Raw genomic sequence first — 16,393 nt, 5'->3', positions numbered from 1 at the left:
GGGTCCTAAACTTGTACATCTAAATACTAGATTTTCATTCACAGATTAGACATATGCATGTGCACATGACAATGTGCAGCAATGCTGACTTAAGACAACTGTTCCATGCAGATTGCAAAACAGCAGTATCAAGTTGTCTATACACTGTATATTTAGCAGTATGGTTTTGATTCTTGCCAAATTAGGGTGTCTCCTCAATAGCTTCCTGACATTTCTGGATAGTATGACCAGCATGTCTTGGATGTGTCTAGTGCAGTGTTGTGAGTTGTGGTATCTTACTTATTCTTGCACATTCTTCCCACACTTGTGTAAAAATAATTTCCAAGCTTGTTTTACCTAGTTTTTATGGCCTTTTTAGAGTCCTCTGTGGAGATGTTGAGACTTTATATTGAGATCTAATACAGTATATGCTCTGGAATATAATTTTCCTACTGCTTTCTAACAAGAATTACTACAAGTATTTGACATATTCCCTATGTGCTCACCCTTCCCCACCTTCTCTGTAGAGTTGGGCATAACAGTTTCTTTAGTTTTTCATTGCAACTGCAATATAAACAAAATGACAGTTGAGGCAGTTACTGGCCATTAAGCCTCACCAGCAGGTGGGCTAAAGACTCTATTTGTATCAGTTTTGACAATATTTATAAGTGGACCAACATTTTGGCATTTGATATGATTTTAAATTGATTTAGGATATTTGAGATACACATGAATGGAAAAGATCCTACATTTCCTTCCCTGTCAGTAAATGGACACATTTCTCTCCGTTCATTTCGTTTCATTTTGTTTCAACTGACTTGGAATAACTCCAATAAAGGAAAATAAAAAATTGTCATCACTTTTGCTGTAATAGTACAACACATTTTGGTTTGTAAACCAAACTAATTTGAAATTATTTTTACTGGGTGCATTACATTGGTTTTTTAACTAGACATTTTCTTACATCGTTATGTCTGTCCAGAGAGCATAATCAAATAAATAATCTCAAAGTGCTTTAATAGTCATTTTCTATAATAGTGGTGTACAGCATTTGTTATAATTGCATTAAAATCAGGTATATGGAGGAGTTGTTACAGGAAATCTCCTTTATGTTCTAAATAATTATTTCGCATCTTATTGCTATACTGTGGAATAACCAGTAATGCATACTATCTGAATTAGAATAAGAATCAGTTATGCTAGAAACACCATTGAAAGAGAACCTTTTTTGTGAATCTAGAAAATGAGCCAAGAAATTCTAATAACATAAGAACAGCCATAATGGGTCAGACCAAAGGTCCATCTAGTCCAGTATCCTGTCTTCTGTCAGTGGCCAATGCTAGGTGCCCCAGAGGGAATGAACAGAACAGCTAATCATCAAATGATCCATCCCCTGTCACCCATTCCCAGCTTCTAGGAAACAGAGGCTAGGGACACCAACCCTGCCCATCCTGGCTAATAGCCACTGATGGGGCTATCCTCCATGAACTTACCTAGTTCTTCTTCTTCTTCTTAAGGGTTGCAATTGTGTGGTTACTTTAAAAGGTGTTCATGACAGGAATAAAATGAGATGGGTTCCTTGCCTTGAATAGGTTGCAGTTTACTAATAGGGCATGTAAAGGGGCAGTAACACATCAGGGATGTACTACTGGGGTGACAAAACAGTGGGGAAATAAGTGACAAAGGAGGAAGTTTAGGATATTTTGGGGATATAACTATTGGGTTGTATTCAAACTGTCATCACCTAGCCCTTTAATTTATGATGGTCAGATAGGGAGTGCTCAGCCGATGGTTAGTGGTAGATTTGCACTGGCTTTTTTACTTTTGAAGTGGTTTTTTGTTTGTCCTGTGCTGGAGCTATTTTTAGAAAAAAAGTTAATTCCAGCTTGGATAGAAGGGTTCTAATCTAAATTTAACTAGAGAATAAGTGCAATGAGAAATACTACTACTTTTTATCTAAGTGAAAATATTTGTTTGTTTGTTTCAACTGTCATGTTTCTAGGTTTTATAACGTGTACTTTATATAAACATGGTAATACCTTTTATTGGACAAACTTCTTTTAGTGAGAGAGACAAGCTTTCAAGCCACACAGAGCTCTTCTTCTGGGGAAGGTAATCAGGAGAAGAGCTCTGTGTAAGCTCGAAAGCTTGTGTCCCTCACCAGCACAAAATGGTCCAATAAAAGATATTACCTCACCCGCCTTGTCTCCCTAATATCCTGGGACCGACACGACTGTAACTATACTGCATTTGTATAAAAATAACATTTTTGAGTAGTTATTTATTAAATAACAATAAATCAGTTATTCACGATGTCCAGGTTGTCTGTCTTTGTAAGTCCAATTTCAGAAGGAATCTCAACCGGCTAGCCTGAACGAAACCCTAGTACCTAGTCATAACTTCTCACAACATATTTAGTCTTCAAGACCATACAGGCATCTTCCTCAATACGAAAAGTACTGTATTATTGTTATATGTTTAACACTTTCCAAAATAGTGTGTACTGCAAATAAAGGAAACTCTAGTGTTAATTTTTTTTGATATGGTGCCAAAAAACATACTGTATCAGCATTCCATGGTCCAACATTTTCAACATCATTTTTTTCCCTGTGTGTGAAATTTCAGCAGATTGTTATGCAAAATAGTTTTGTGTCTCTGTGTGACTGGGGAGACAGCTGTTAGTCCTAATGAGGAGTGCTAGCATCACAGTATTTCCATTGATTGAGACCCACGGAGGGAGCAGAATGTTCCAGATCAGGCAGTGGTGTGTGGTGAGAAAGTGCCATGCTGTCAGCTGGAAGTATATGCTCGGCTGCTCGCTACGACAAGATAAATGAGTTTTGCTGGGGTTTGGCAGAGTCTGAAGCTTTCCTGGAGAACAGTAGTAGCACACCAAACTCCCTGTGGGGACCCACAGTTTAAGGTGTCATAAGACGACTGCCTCTTTGCCAGTTTTTTGTCCTACAATGCCTGTCATCCTTTTGAGTTATTAAAAACCTAATGTCTTTTAGCATTCCATTAGCACGGGGTCTAATGATCTTTTGTTGATGCTTTTTATTAATTTAGCCAAGGGGATGTTAACTACAGTTTTAACTTGGTTAGAACCTCTTAAAGGCCAGTAATAACAGAAAAAGTGAGAAGTTACTTAATCTCTTCCTTTTTTTCTTACATTAATATTTTGTATTCAGTGCAGCTAAATCTTGATTTTTTTTTTGATTTTTTTTTTTTTTAAACTTCTAGGTCTCCAAATGTTAGGTGCTAACACATTATCTGGCTGCTTCAGCAACCCCCCTGAGTTCAAGTTCTGTTTTAGTTTGTAACTGAAAAACGTTGGCCTTTGTTGTTTCTATTTTGTCTAAATTAAAGAACCTTACAGTTTGATGTGATTTTTACCAGTCTCATAACAAGAAAAGCCCCAGATTGGAATAGTAGAGGGTTTCAAATGAGTTATGAGAACAGAGTAGCACTGGCCCACACTCTTAAGCCAATGGTATTATTTGCACCCATTTCTGAATTTAATTTACAAGCAATTTAAATATTTCACTGAATGCGTTCCACCTTAAAGAAACTTAAGCTTGGTTCGTAGTAAACTTGTTTATCTAGCAGTAATTTAAGCTCTGATAATTTACTGCTTGTTGTCTGTCTGCAGGGAGGTGGTGGCAACTGCAGCTTCTCTGGGTATGTCTACATTGCAGTTAAAACCTGTGCCCATGCTGTTTAATTGCAGTCTAGATGTTCAGGCTTGGGCTTGAGCCTGTACTCTGGGACCCTCAGTTAAACAGCCCCTTAGCCCGAGCCTCACAAGCCCAAGTCAGCTGGTGTGGGCCCACTACATGTGTCTAATTGCAATGTAAACATACCCTCTTTGCCTCTCCATTGAAGAGATCCAGGAGGGGAACAGTTCATGTGGTGGAGGGGGGGAAAAATCTCATTTGGTGGCTTTTGGGGAAACCCTATGAGAAACTAACTACTGAGGAGTCTCCTGGTTGCATGAAGAGCTAGTGTAGCATCATACAGAAACCATGTATTTGTAGGTTATACTTTGGAGGAAAGATTTTTTACTTGTTTAACTCTATTGCATGGTATGGAAAAGACATGTACCATATAAAACTATCTAGCCCAATAGTGAAGTAATTTTACCATGAAAGAGTATTCATCCCAGTCATCTAGGGTGCCTATTATTTTGCTGTCCAAGGGCTCCATCCTGCTCTTGTCAGTGGGAGCCAGATTGTCTCTTTGGTATTTGTGACCCCAAAAGTATTGTGTAGGTGCATAGATGCCTCTATTTTTGTGCTGGGAAGCATGGAGTTCTGAAGATTAGGTTGTGAACGCCTTTGATTCATGCTGTGTAAATTTCCCTGAATAGCTTAGTTGCACTCTAATAGTGCATTAAGAAACTTTGTATCATTAATACAGTGGAGTTGAGTCCTAATTAGAGTTTAATTTGATGTCAATTTAAATTAAGAGGGCTTGCGTAAACTGGTCCGTTGTGACCTGGATACTGCTAATCTCAATCAGTAGTCTGAATAGACATGAAATCAAATTCTCACAGTACAACAGAAATGACAGGAACAACTGACATCTTAAATTAAAATTACTAAATTCCAAGAAATTGATGTGCCTGACCTCAGCTACAGGATAGGTCATTAAATCACATCCATAGAAACTGAGCTGAGAAGCATACTTTAATGATTTAGGAGAGGGAAGAAAATGCCTTGAGAACATTGGATAGGTGGAAACCAGCCAACAAATTTTTAGTTGAGAATTTGTGTATGTATTAATGAAATAAAATTGAAGAAATAGGCCAAAACCCCTGAGAGTGTCATTTCAAGTTTAACAACTAAATGGCTATTCCTTTATGGTCACTTTTCATAACATTTTCATCCTTTGTTAGCGTTCAGCAATATATTAGATATTCTGTATTTACCTTTCTTGGCAACATTGTTCTTCCTTTAGGGTGCTGGTGTGTGTGTATATATATCTGACCCATTATACTTAAATCTGTGATATGATAACTGGGACTTGTGCTGTTCAGTATATTCATAAATTATTTGGAAAGGGGAGTGAAAAGTGAAGTGGCAAAGTTTGCAAATAATAAAAAATTATTCAAGATCGTGAAGTCCAGACCTGACTGAAGAATTACAGGGGGATCTTACAAAACTGTGTGACTGGGCAACAAAATGGCAGATGAAATTCAACAGTGATAAATGCAAAGTAATGCACATTGAAGAAAATAATCTCAACTACACATATATACACATGGGCTCTAAATTAGCTTTTACCACTGAAGAAAGAGACCTTGGAGTCACCATTGACAGTTCTCTGAAAACTTCAGCTCAGTTTGCAGCACCAGTCAAAAAAACTAACAGTGTTAGGGACCATTAGGAAAGGGATAGATAATATAATACCACTATATAAATCACAGTGCCCCCCACCCTTGAATATCTCTAGTCACTCATTCTCAAAAGGATATAGTGGAATTGGAAAAGATTCAGAGAGAGGCAGCAAAGTTGATCAAGGGCATGGAGCAGCTTCTGTACAAGGAGAGACTAAAAGTATTAGGGTTGTTCAGTTTAGAAAAGAGACAGGGGTGGACAGGGACATGTTAAAGGTCTATAGAATCATGAATGGTGTGGAAAGAATGAATAGAGAAGTGTTGTATACCCTCTCTCACAATACAAAAACCAGGAGTCACCTGATGAAACTAGTAGGCAACAGGTTTAATACAAACGAGGAAATATTTTTTTCATACAACATACAATTAAGCTGTGGAACTTGTTGTGATGGCCAAAAGCATAACTGGTTTCAAAAAAGAGCTAGATAAGTTCATGGAGGGTAGGTCCATCAATGGGTATTAGCCAAGAGGGTCAGGGAGGCAACCCTGTGGTTGGGTGACCCCAAATCTCTGACTGCCAGAAATTGCAAGGGGAGGATGGGGTAGATCACTCCAAAATTCCTACTTAAGCTCTGGTACTGGCCACTGTTCAAGACAGGATACTGGACTAGATGGACCATTGGTCTCACCTGTATGGCGGTTCTTATGACCAGTTAGTTTCTCTAGTCTATCTGTACCAGTGGAACATTTTCCTCTACAATGTTATTTTTCCTAGTGCTTTGTCCAATTTAGCTTTATGTCCCATGTGACTTGGCTTCCCTGATTTCCACTGACAGTTTATTCAAAGTCTAATGTCTCTCACGTGAAGACTTTCTTAATTTTAAACCAAAGTGACTAAAACTTATCTATTGCAAATTACACATTTAAGGGAACATAAGAATAGTTAACAGAAGAACTTGAAATCAAGGTTCCTTAACTCTTCCTGAAGCTTTGATTTATTATTCTTTTTTACTCCCAATTGTTTAGCACCGTGACATCAGCTGTTTTCACAGTGGGTGACAATGTTGTTTCGGGTAGTGATGACCGTACTGTAAAAGTCTGGGACTTGAAAAATATGAGATCTCCTATTGCTACTATCCGTACAGACTCTGCAGTGAACAGGTAAACAAATAATCAATTGAGTTAACCTTAAAAGATTTCAATTAAAGTGTATTGAACCTGAACTAAAATTCAATGATCAAGAGTGAAAACAAAGCTTGGGTTGGATTTGTAAAAAGCTTCTTAAAAAGTAGATAATTTTGCTTTCCTGCAGTTTCTGGTGGTAATTGTGCATCCGTGTGTGTGTGCCACAGATGATCAAGCTTATTCCAATAAAAAAAAATCTTAGCTGTAATACACTCATGATACTGTTAAATTTAATAGTAAATATTCAACCACATCACTGTCAATGAACTCAGACTTGTACTGTCAAGTCCTATTTGTCAGGCTCAGTTTTGTACATAACCTACTTTTATCTTTTCTGTGCAGGATTAATGTATGTGTTGGCCAAAGAATCATTGCCCTTCCACATGACAACCGTCAGGTTAGATTATTCGACATGTCAGGAGTGCGATTAGCACGGCTCCCTCGCAGTAACAGACAGGTAGCTGAATTTCTGGAGTGAAAATTTTGTCAGTTACTGAAAATTCGCATTTAATACAAAACATTTTGGGTTTTCTAAATTTGGGTAAATCTCCTTGCAAACTTTGGAACAGATAAATTAATGTAATTTTTTTTCTGAATCCACAAAATATGTATGATGTATATCTTCAGTTCAGCTGGTTCCACCTTGACTTCTCTGTGCTGAAGTGTTTCTGATTTTTTTTTCAATGTTATAAATGAGGTGAAGAATGTTTAAATACCACTTGAAGTCTAAATGTAGAGCGTATTTTAGAACATGGATCTGCTCTGAGAAATGACTGACTACATAACATCTTGAAGTTCCAGGTCTCTCAGTGATTGCTTATTAAATTTGTTTAGTTTACAAGTAAAAAAATGTTGCTGTCCATCCTGCAAACTGAAGTTTTTGATAGTGATGCTTTTTTCCCATGCTTGTGCTAGTATCCATTTTGTACTTGGGACTTGTCAGTAGAGCTGATGTGTAGGTTAAAAAAAACAACCCAACATTTTTCTCTCCTTTTGTCTAGGGGCTGTATGTTAACCTGAATAATGAAGTAAAAACAGTCATGAAAAATTTAGCTAGTGTGACTCATCATAGCCACAAAATAGATCTGAGTAATAAGGTGCCACTTTTATATAGTCACTTGTTCTAACAATAACTATCATTTAAAATGAGAGTAAACTTACTTAATACTGCAACTCTATAGCATCTTTCAAGCATTCCATAGGACCTTAAAGCATGTTACAAACTCTGCATCTCACAACATTCCTGGAAGGTAGATGTATAGAAATCATATCGCTTGCTACTGAAATGCAGCCCACTCTGGGTGTGGCATGCAACATCTGTAAAACAGTGCTACACAGTTTAAAAGAGAGATGGTTAAGCTATTCTTAAAACAAGGAACAGGGAAGGGAGTGTAGAAGTGTCAGTATTTCGGTTTGGTTTTTTTGATGCTTCAGCCTACAGTAATGATCCTTGTGATTTGAGGGATGGCAAGGATTCTGTTTGGGACTGCTTGTTAATTGACTTGAGGGGGGTAGCTGTTGTGAGACCTTATTTTTCTCCCACAATGAGACCAATACCATGATTCCACAATAGCATTAGCCCTTCTTGGTTAAGAGAATGAATGATCAGAAACCAAAGCCATATCTCCTGTGAATGCAGAGCCATTGGAATGTCACTGAACAGGCTGCTATTATTTTTCTTGCAGAAAGTAACTTTTGTTAATACTTTAAAAAAAAAAAAAGTAGATTAAGACTTCTGGGTTGAGCAAGATCAGTAATTAGGTAGGACCCAGGGAGATGGCGATTCAGTTGGTGATACTCTTTCATATAAGCCAGTATTACCAGTGCCCCAGCATGGTTTTAAGGGATACTGTCTTGCTGAAGAACGTACCTTTCAGGTGAGACCAACAAATGATCTTTAGGATCCCTATTAGGGTACATCTACACACCAAAAAAACAAAATAAAACCCAACAACTAAGGCAGTGTCTCTCAGCCTGGGTCAGCTGACTTGGGCGCATGCTACAGAACTAAATTTAGAAGTGTAGTCATTCAGGCTTTGACTGGAGCACAGGCTTTGATACCCAGTGAGAGTGGGACAGTCTCCAGCTTGAGCCCAAACATCTCCACTGCTATTTTGAGCACTGTAGAGCAAGCCCAAATCAGTTAATCTGGGCTCTGAGATGCTCTGCCACAGGGTTTTGTTGTTGGGTGTAGACACTCTTAGGGAGCAGTGTTTGAGCGAGAAGTGGTGTTGGTCAGTTTCTGCCTTGTATTTGGTATAACTAAAAAAACATTTTGCAATATGGCATTAATCCTGTTTTTAATTCTAAAATGTATCGGGAAAGCAGTTCAACAGAGAATATAATACTCAAATTGAGGATTTTCATTCTACTTGATAGATATTTAAGATTATAGAAATGGGGCGGGGATTGTGAGTTTTTCATATTTTCATGCTCTTTGCTGTTAAATTTGTAGATACATTTTTACAGGGAATAAGTAAAAGGAACAAAGTCCTTCAGAACTCTTGCTGTTCTGGAGAAACCATATTTACAAATCTCTGAAATTATTTCTCTGTAGGATATAGGTTTTTCTAGACTGTAAATGCTCCTTTAGGTTAGTAGTACTTTAGTATCAGCAGCACAGATCTGTACAGTCATAGTAAAATTATTGTGAAACTTTCTATAGAAAGTTATTTGTTATGTCCAAGGCCTGCTTTTCTAAACAAAGTTATTTTCTTTCATGATATTCCGAGAGATCCACATCAGACTTCATAGCTAAGATTCCGTGTTTGTCACGGAAGTCACGGATTCTGCAGCAGCCTGTGTGGCTGGCTTGGGAGCTGCCTGAGCAGCTCGGGCAGCCCCTGGGCCAGGCGCACAGACCGCTGCTGGGGAAGTCTGAGCCCCTGGCCCCCCAGCAGCAGGAGTTTGGGTATAGGGGGGCTCAATGCTGGGGATTGGGGCGTGGGGCGGTGCTTACCTGATGGGAGTGCTCCCCGGAAGGGCAACAAGAACTCCTCTTCCTCAGCTCCTAGCTCCACATGATGCCTTTGTGTGCAGGCGCCGCCCCTGCAGCTCCCATTGGCCACGGTTCTCAGCCAATGGGAGCTTCAGAACTGGGGTTTATTGTGGAGGAGAGGTAGCACATGGAGCTAGGAGTTGAACGTCGCTGCATCCCAGGAGCTGGATAGGGAGCCTGTCCCAGCATCCACTGTGCCCCCACTGGGCCACGCCCCCCCAGCACTCATTGGGCGGCCCCTGGAACACCCCCTCCAGCACTCGCAGTGCTCCCAGCGCGGCCCCCCCCAGTCCCGTAAAGTTTTAGTCAGGGGTATATAGTAAAAGTCATAGACTGGTCATGGGCCGTGAATTTTTGTTTACTGCCTGTGACCTGTCCATGACTTATACTAAAAATACCTATGACTAAAACGTAGCCTTATTCATGGCATATAAACAACAAGGAGTCCGGTGACACTTTAAAGACTAACAGATTATTTGGGCATAAGCTTTTGTGGATAAAAAAACCTCACTTCTTCAGATGCCGCTGGACGCCTTGTTGTTTTTATGGATATAGACTAACACGGCTACCCCCTGATACTTGATACCATTCATGGCATATAAATTTTCATTTTACAAACTAATTTGTTCTTGAACAGGAACCATTGCCTTACATTTTTGTTTTTTGTGCTCTAAAACGTGCCAAATGTACTTCATTATATTTGAGAACTATTTTTTTTTCTGCTAGAAGTATGCATGGCAAGAGAGTGACTAAGAATTTTTAATAAAAATTAAAAACATTTTGTGTTCTGTTAAACACTGGAGCTCAAGATACTGGAAGGTTTATCCTGGTGTGACTTTTTTAGATAATATAAAAAATCTATTTGAATAGCTTTATTTGGTAAATGCAAACAGATACTTGTATCGGTTTATCATGAAGTAGTATAGTGAATAGGTGGCTAATTTAAAACATCTTTCTTGTCTAATATAATACTCCTTTATTTATTTAAATTGTAATAGGGCCATAGAAGAATGGTTTGCTGTTCAGCTTGGAGTGAAGACCATCCAATATGTAACCTATTTACCTGTGGGTTTGATCGTCAGGCTATTGGCTGGAACATCAACATCCCTGCATTGTTACAGGAAAAATGAGATGCTGGAAGAATTTTTGCTTTTGTTGCCATGGACTTGTAAACTTTTTCTGTTGTTGCAGACTCTTCTGAATATTAGTCTGCCTTCATTGTAAAAGTTCTCCCTTAAAAGGAGAGCTTTGCAAATGTTGTTGTTACCACATTGTACACCATTTGCATGTAATGTACAGAAAATGTGACTTTTTTAAAAATTAGTTTGTCTTGTGTATTAACTTTTATATCTTAGCATCCACTGGTCAGTAGAAAGGAGTTCAGTTATATAGAGCACATAAGTGTTCGTAAGCTATTCAACATTTGCTAGATGAACATTAGGGCATTACATTTGTGACTTTAATGTGAAATTTATATACTTATTGTGAAGAATATATAGTAGTCTATTGCATTTTCCATAATTTTACATATCTGCCTTGTGTTAAAATGAATCTGCAGGGCTGAACTTCAAGAAGTGTGAATTTCAGTAATAGCATCATGGTAAACATTTTCTTGTTTGCATCTGTCTGAAGTATGATTTTAGTGCTGCAATGTAATGTAACTTCAACTCCAATTTTATTCTAGTTACTGGAGAAATAACATGGATTTGAGAGAGAAAAAGCAAGCAACCTCTTGTAATGTGCATAGAATGCTGCGTTAAAACATTCAGGCTGTTTTTGCACATTTCTCTTGAAAAAAGAACAAGAAAATGTTCATTCTGCCTTTCATGCATAAAGCTAATTCCAATCTTATAGCATCTCACGCTAGCAAAAATCCAGAATATTGTGATTCTAATCACTGAAATCTGTTCAAGCAAATTTTAAAGCACTTTAGTTTATAGCTATTGTTATAAACCATTTATGAAAGTTTCAGATGTTCTACTGAATGTGAGTTGACTTATATAGGAAGGATTTGACACCTTTTGGTTACCTACCCAGAAAGGAAATTGTGTTTTGTTTTTACACCTTCAATGAACATATTTTTAAATGGGTTCATTTCCCTAGTTTTATTTTGAGCCAGCAATATGAAGTAAATGAGTGCTACCTCAAAAAATGAATTTCGGTCAGGATAGGTTGAGTCTTTCCGTAACCTCGAAAAAGTGCTTTTGGTCTGTGTCTGAAATACTGCCTTTAAGATGAAGAAAGACAGTTATGCCAAATGTGATTTTTAAGATGATTAATACTTAAGGCTAATGGGGCAATACCACAGATAAACATCACGTGTCATCTTTGTTCTTGCAGCTCTAACTAGGGCTGCTGCAGTCCCTTCTCCATTCGAGAGGGAATAATTCTGTAGTTTTTCCCTCCGTAGTCCCAAGTGATCTTACACTGGCTTTGCTCCTCACTGTGTTTAGCCTTGTTGTACTGGCTGTTGAGTTATTGCCAGCTGTTGCTCAAATAAGCAAATGCATGTGGCAGTTGACATTTTCAGAAGGAAGAGGAAGGCTGCTTCAGAGAGACCTTTTAGCTGCTCCTAACTGTCTGACATATCACAGCATAAGATGAAAGATCAAAGTAATTAGATGGTGTCTTCTTATATAGTAGGATGTTTAAAGTTGATTGCCATAAGATATTTATTATGATCTTTTAATTACATTCTTATGATTATATAAAACAATAGCTGAGCTTGAGTCTTCTACAGCACTGTTTAGATGGAAGTTGAGAGGCTGATTTATTAACCGGATTTTTCATTCGTTAGTATATGAAGGCAAAGAGGTGCAGTAGGAGGGGAGAATAAGTGCACCATTAAGTAATTATGAAAAAATTGAGGTCCTAACAGTAAGCTGAAGCATAAAACTATGAAGGGATAACAAGGGGTGAGGTACTTAATGGAGAGACTATAACAGAATGTATGTGATGACTTCATAGAGCAGAATGTCTTAAAGTAGCTTGATTTTTTTCAGAACACTTGTTTTTCCGAATTACAGTATATGTTAGACGGTCAGTCTTTCATAATTGCCACACTTCCATACCTGCTGATGAAAGGTTCAGGTGATCAGCTGTAGGCTTTAATTGCTGGTATCAGAAGACTTTTTTTATTTAAAGGACACTCACAGTATCTATGGTAATTGTCAAGTTTTTGTTTCTAACAATTTGGAAGATTAAATTTAAACTCATCAGATTTTTTTTTTACTCTCTGGGGCATACACACTGGGTTGGTGTTGGGCTGCAGACATGTTTTTTTTTACAAACAAGACTAAAACATCTCTTTGTTAGAGAGGAAGGAAAAGAAACATAAGCATGGATGTAGTCTGGATACTTCAAAAAAAAATCCATACTTTTGCTATGTGCACCTCCTGCTAATAGAATCAGAGCAACTCCAGGTTGGTCCATATCTAGTATCCTGAGCAATGATTAACCATTTAATTTGCATGGACTTGACAAACTTAGGTTGGAGGAAAGGTTAATAGTGTGATCCTACTATCCTAAACTGTATTTAACATATACATATGTAACACAGGGCCATTGGATTATATGCAGTTTAATTGTCATTGCTTCCAGTGGCTACTGGCCTTTATATCACCAGAGGGATCAACCTCTGACATCAGAAAGGAGTATACATTAACTTATTTTCTTGGGGGATGGAGTGGAGGAACCAACCAAGGTGCTCGAGACAAGTTCTCAGGAGCAGACTAATTCTTAATCAGTTGAATGACTGTAACATCTTTTAACTTTTATATATTCTACTACTTGGATGTAATATCGAGGCCATAAATTTCCCCTTCCAGTAAGGCAAAGATTGGTGGTGGACAATGTTACACTGACTGAACATGTGTAAGCTTTTCAGTTTTGGCCATGCATGGAATCAGGAGTGTTCTAAAGAGAGAGAATCAATGCTGAACTAATTATATCCAGCATTTCATAAAATGGAGGGAAGTTGCTGTTACATATTTTCATTATTGATGCAGAACTTCACTTGGATGCATCACTGGACAAACTCAAAGATCTTTTGTGTGTGTGGGGGGGGTCCCCATAAGGAGTGCACATCGGTTTTCACAGACTCAAATTCTGTACATGCTTTAGAGTCAAAATAATTTGGTGTGAAACATCTTATTTGTTGTCTAAGTCTATGAAAGCCAATTTCTTTTGGAAAAAAAATCCTGAATTTATAAATATGTGAAACTACTTGTTTTTATTTACTTGTATTCTGCTGATTGTTTTTAGATGTTTAGTGTTTTCTTCATTACAGTTTGAAAATGCATTAAATCATTCAACAGAGTTTTGTAACTTGCTGTTTATAAACTCTGTCCTTGTTACCTTAGTATTGTTATTACCTCAGTATTTCAGCCCTAAGGGAAAGCAATCAAATGATCCCACCACCACCATAATTTTCAACCCTGATCCCTTCCTTCGCCTCTGGTTCAGTTTCCAAGGCAATGGCAGTCAGATTGCTGCTGGAGAAGGGCTAAACCTGTCCCTGAAAATACGACTTCTATGTTGTAATTTGCTATGCTCACAGTTCAATATGGATTAAAAAAGGGTTCAAATGTCTTTTATTTCCGTATAAGCAAATCTTTAATTCCATTTTGTTGCACAGGTTATACATGCCCTCTATGTGACTTTTTTAAAAAACGTATAAAATTGATTTTTGTGCTTAAAGACAGTTAAAATGGATACAGTACAACTTTAATTTCTGTGTAGCACCCCTCTGAGTATCACTTTAGAGATGGAAAGAAACCGCTGATATCACTTACAATAAACTGAAATCAAGATTGTGATCTTGTAGATTAGAACATCTATGTAAAAATGAAGAATTACAATTGCTATGGAAACTTCTTGCAGAATTCAAATCCATCCTAAAATGTTCATGTAGAGTTGTCAGTATCATGTAACCATTCCGCATTGTTCTTGTCTGGTCTCACAAGTGAAGCAGGGTCATGTCTAGCAAGCAATAGGATGCAAAACCTTCAAGGAGGAAAACCTAGAATACGTATGGGTTTGGAGCTTAGGATACAATAGGTGGCACTATTCCGACTTTCTGAACTAGTGTTGTTGTTCGGTGTTGCTGGATACCCCAGGCAATTGGGAGGAGGATCTTGACTGATTTGAATGCAGAGCGGGCAAGAGCCAGACCCCAGCCAGGGGAGGGAGTAGATTGGGAGACAGACCCTGTGGGAAGGGGAGTTACTGGGACAAGGAGACTGGGGGGTGGGGCAGAGTGGGGAAGGAAACTGACTGGAAGTTGGGGTGGGCGAAGTGGTGAGACTGGACCTGGCTGGGCAAGAAAAGTGGACTAAACCAGTGACGAGGAGATGGGGGTGGGGAAGAGCCAGGATGTGGTGAGATGACTGGGAGTATTTGGGGGGGGGGGAGGGGCACTGAATTCAGATGAGGAGCACTGGGAGAAAAATTTGGACTAGGAACCAATTGGGCATGGAGAAATGTCATTGTGGGAGGGGACTGGAGCGACAGATTGCTGAAGGAACTGGGGAAGGGAGGGATCTCTGCCTGGGTGAGGAGACTAGGGATGTAGAGCTTAGGGCTGTGGGTAAATGGAATGATTAAGCAAGGAGAGTGGGAGTGGCAGGGAGACTGGGAAGAGGTGTCTGGAGGGATGAGACTAGGACTTGCTGGGCAAGAAGATGGGGACTGGGATGAGAAGCCTGAGAAGTGGAAACATGGAGTGGCTAGGTGAGGAGAATGGGACTTGGATGTGGAGCCCAAGGTGGGAAAGAAACAGGACTGGGACAAGTTGGAGGCAAGAGGGCAGAATGGGTCTTGCTTGAAGAAAACAAGTGGAAGTCGGTACCTGCTACAGCATGCTCCTCAAGCCTGGAATGGAACCCAATCTTCTTGAAATCTAAACTTTTTAATCATGAACCATGTAGGTGTCTGTGATGTCACATGATGGGATTTCTATGTTTTGAGTTGCTTTTTTAAAAAAACCCAGGCAGCTATGCACACAAAACTAGGCTGAAAAAACATTAAGGTTGCAGAGTCAAAATGTAACAGTTGGGAAATGCCAGAATTAAGACTGCATGTGATACCTTAATTTGGTCCTCTTTGTATGTATTTAGAGTAGAATTGATCAAAAAATTTCTGATGGAATATTTTTCTGCTGGAAAATGCCAGTCCCTCCCAACATTCCGTGAGAACTTGCTGGTTTCAAATAATTTTGTTTAGAAAAAAATCAAAATGAAGGATTTTGATAAAGTCAAAACAGAATGTTCCTGATCACATTGAAACATTTTGATTTTTCATTTTGAAACTTAAACATTGTCAAGGGTCTAAATCTAAACACATTTCAGTTGCACCAAAACGTTTTTTAATTCTGTGGGCATCCAAAATTCTGCCATTTCCTAGTGTCTGAGTGATTGATTTTGCAACTTTGAGGTTCTTTTAATATAGTTTGTTGTTGTTGTGTGTAGTATTCCTTAGGTCTTGATATTGCTGTGCAATCATCTATGGTCAGTAATGATCTCATTTACACTTAGAGCCGGAGTAGACTTTAAATTCAGTGTCCTTAATTCCAGGTTTAATTGTTTTTTGTTTAAAAAAAAATCCCCTAAAATTTCATTTGGGTATATTCAATTTCTATCTTCAAGTGTTGTGTACTGCTGCTAAGCCTAGTCAAACAGATGGTGCATTCACCACCAGAAGTGACAGCATGGCAGTAGTAGGTAAGGATTCTGGATATAAAAGATCCTGTGAAAATCAGCAATTCTCTTGGAACTGTGTCCTTCCTAAGGACGCAAGCAATGGTTACATTGAAATGTCTTCAGTTAGGGTGCACACATTAGCAGTTTTTAGACTAGGTATCTTTGCTTCTTACTCACCTGGCAGGAGCAAATTAAATT

General features: G+C 38.5%; 1 protein-coding gene across 3 annotated transcripts in view; it reads left to right on the top strand.

Moving 5' to 3' along the window:
• Positions 1-13,685, top strand: part of WDR37 (WD repeat domain 37) — a 61,884-nt gene extending 48,199 nt beyond the window's left edge. For all 3 annotated transcript variants that reach the window (XM_045005411.1, XM_045005410.1, XM_045005412.1), the window contains 3 exons: positions 6,341-6,475; positions 6,842-6,956; positions 10,496-13,685. In XM_045005411.1, the coding sequence (XP_044861346.1) occupies positions 6,341-6,475; positions 6,842-6,956; positions 10,496-10,627 (382 nt within the window). In that variant the 3' untranslated portion in view covers positions 10,628-13,685. The remainder of the gene's footprint in view (positions 1-6,340; positions 6,476-6,841; positions 6,957-10,495) is intronic.
• The last annotated feature ends 2,708 nt before the right edge of the window (positions 13,686-16,393 follow it).

Source organism: Mauremys mutica, chromosome 2 (genome assembly GCF_020497125.1).
Source record: "Mauremys mutica isolate MM-2020 ecotype Southern chromosome 2, ASM2049712v1, whole genome shotgun sequence".
NCBI lineage: Eukaryota > Metazoa > Chordata > Testudines > Geoemydidae > Mauremys > Mauremys mutica.
This window is presented reverse-complemented; position numbering and strand designations above follow the sequence as displayed.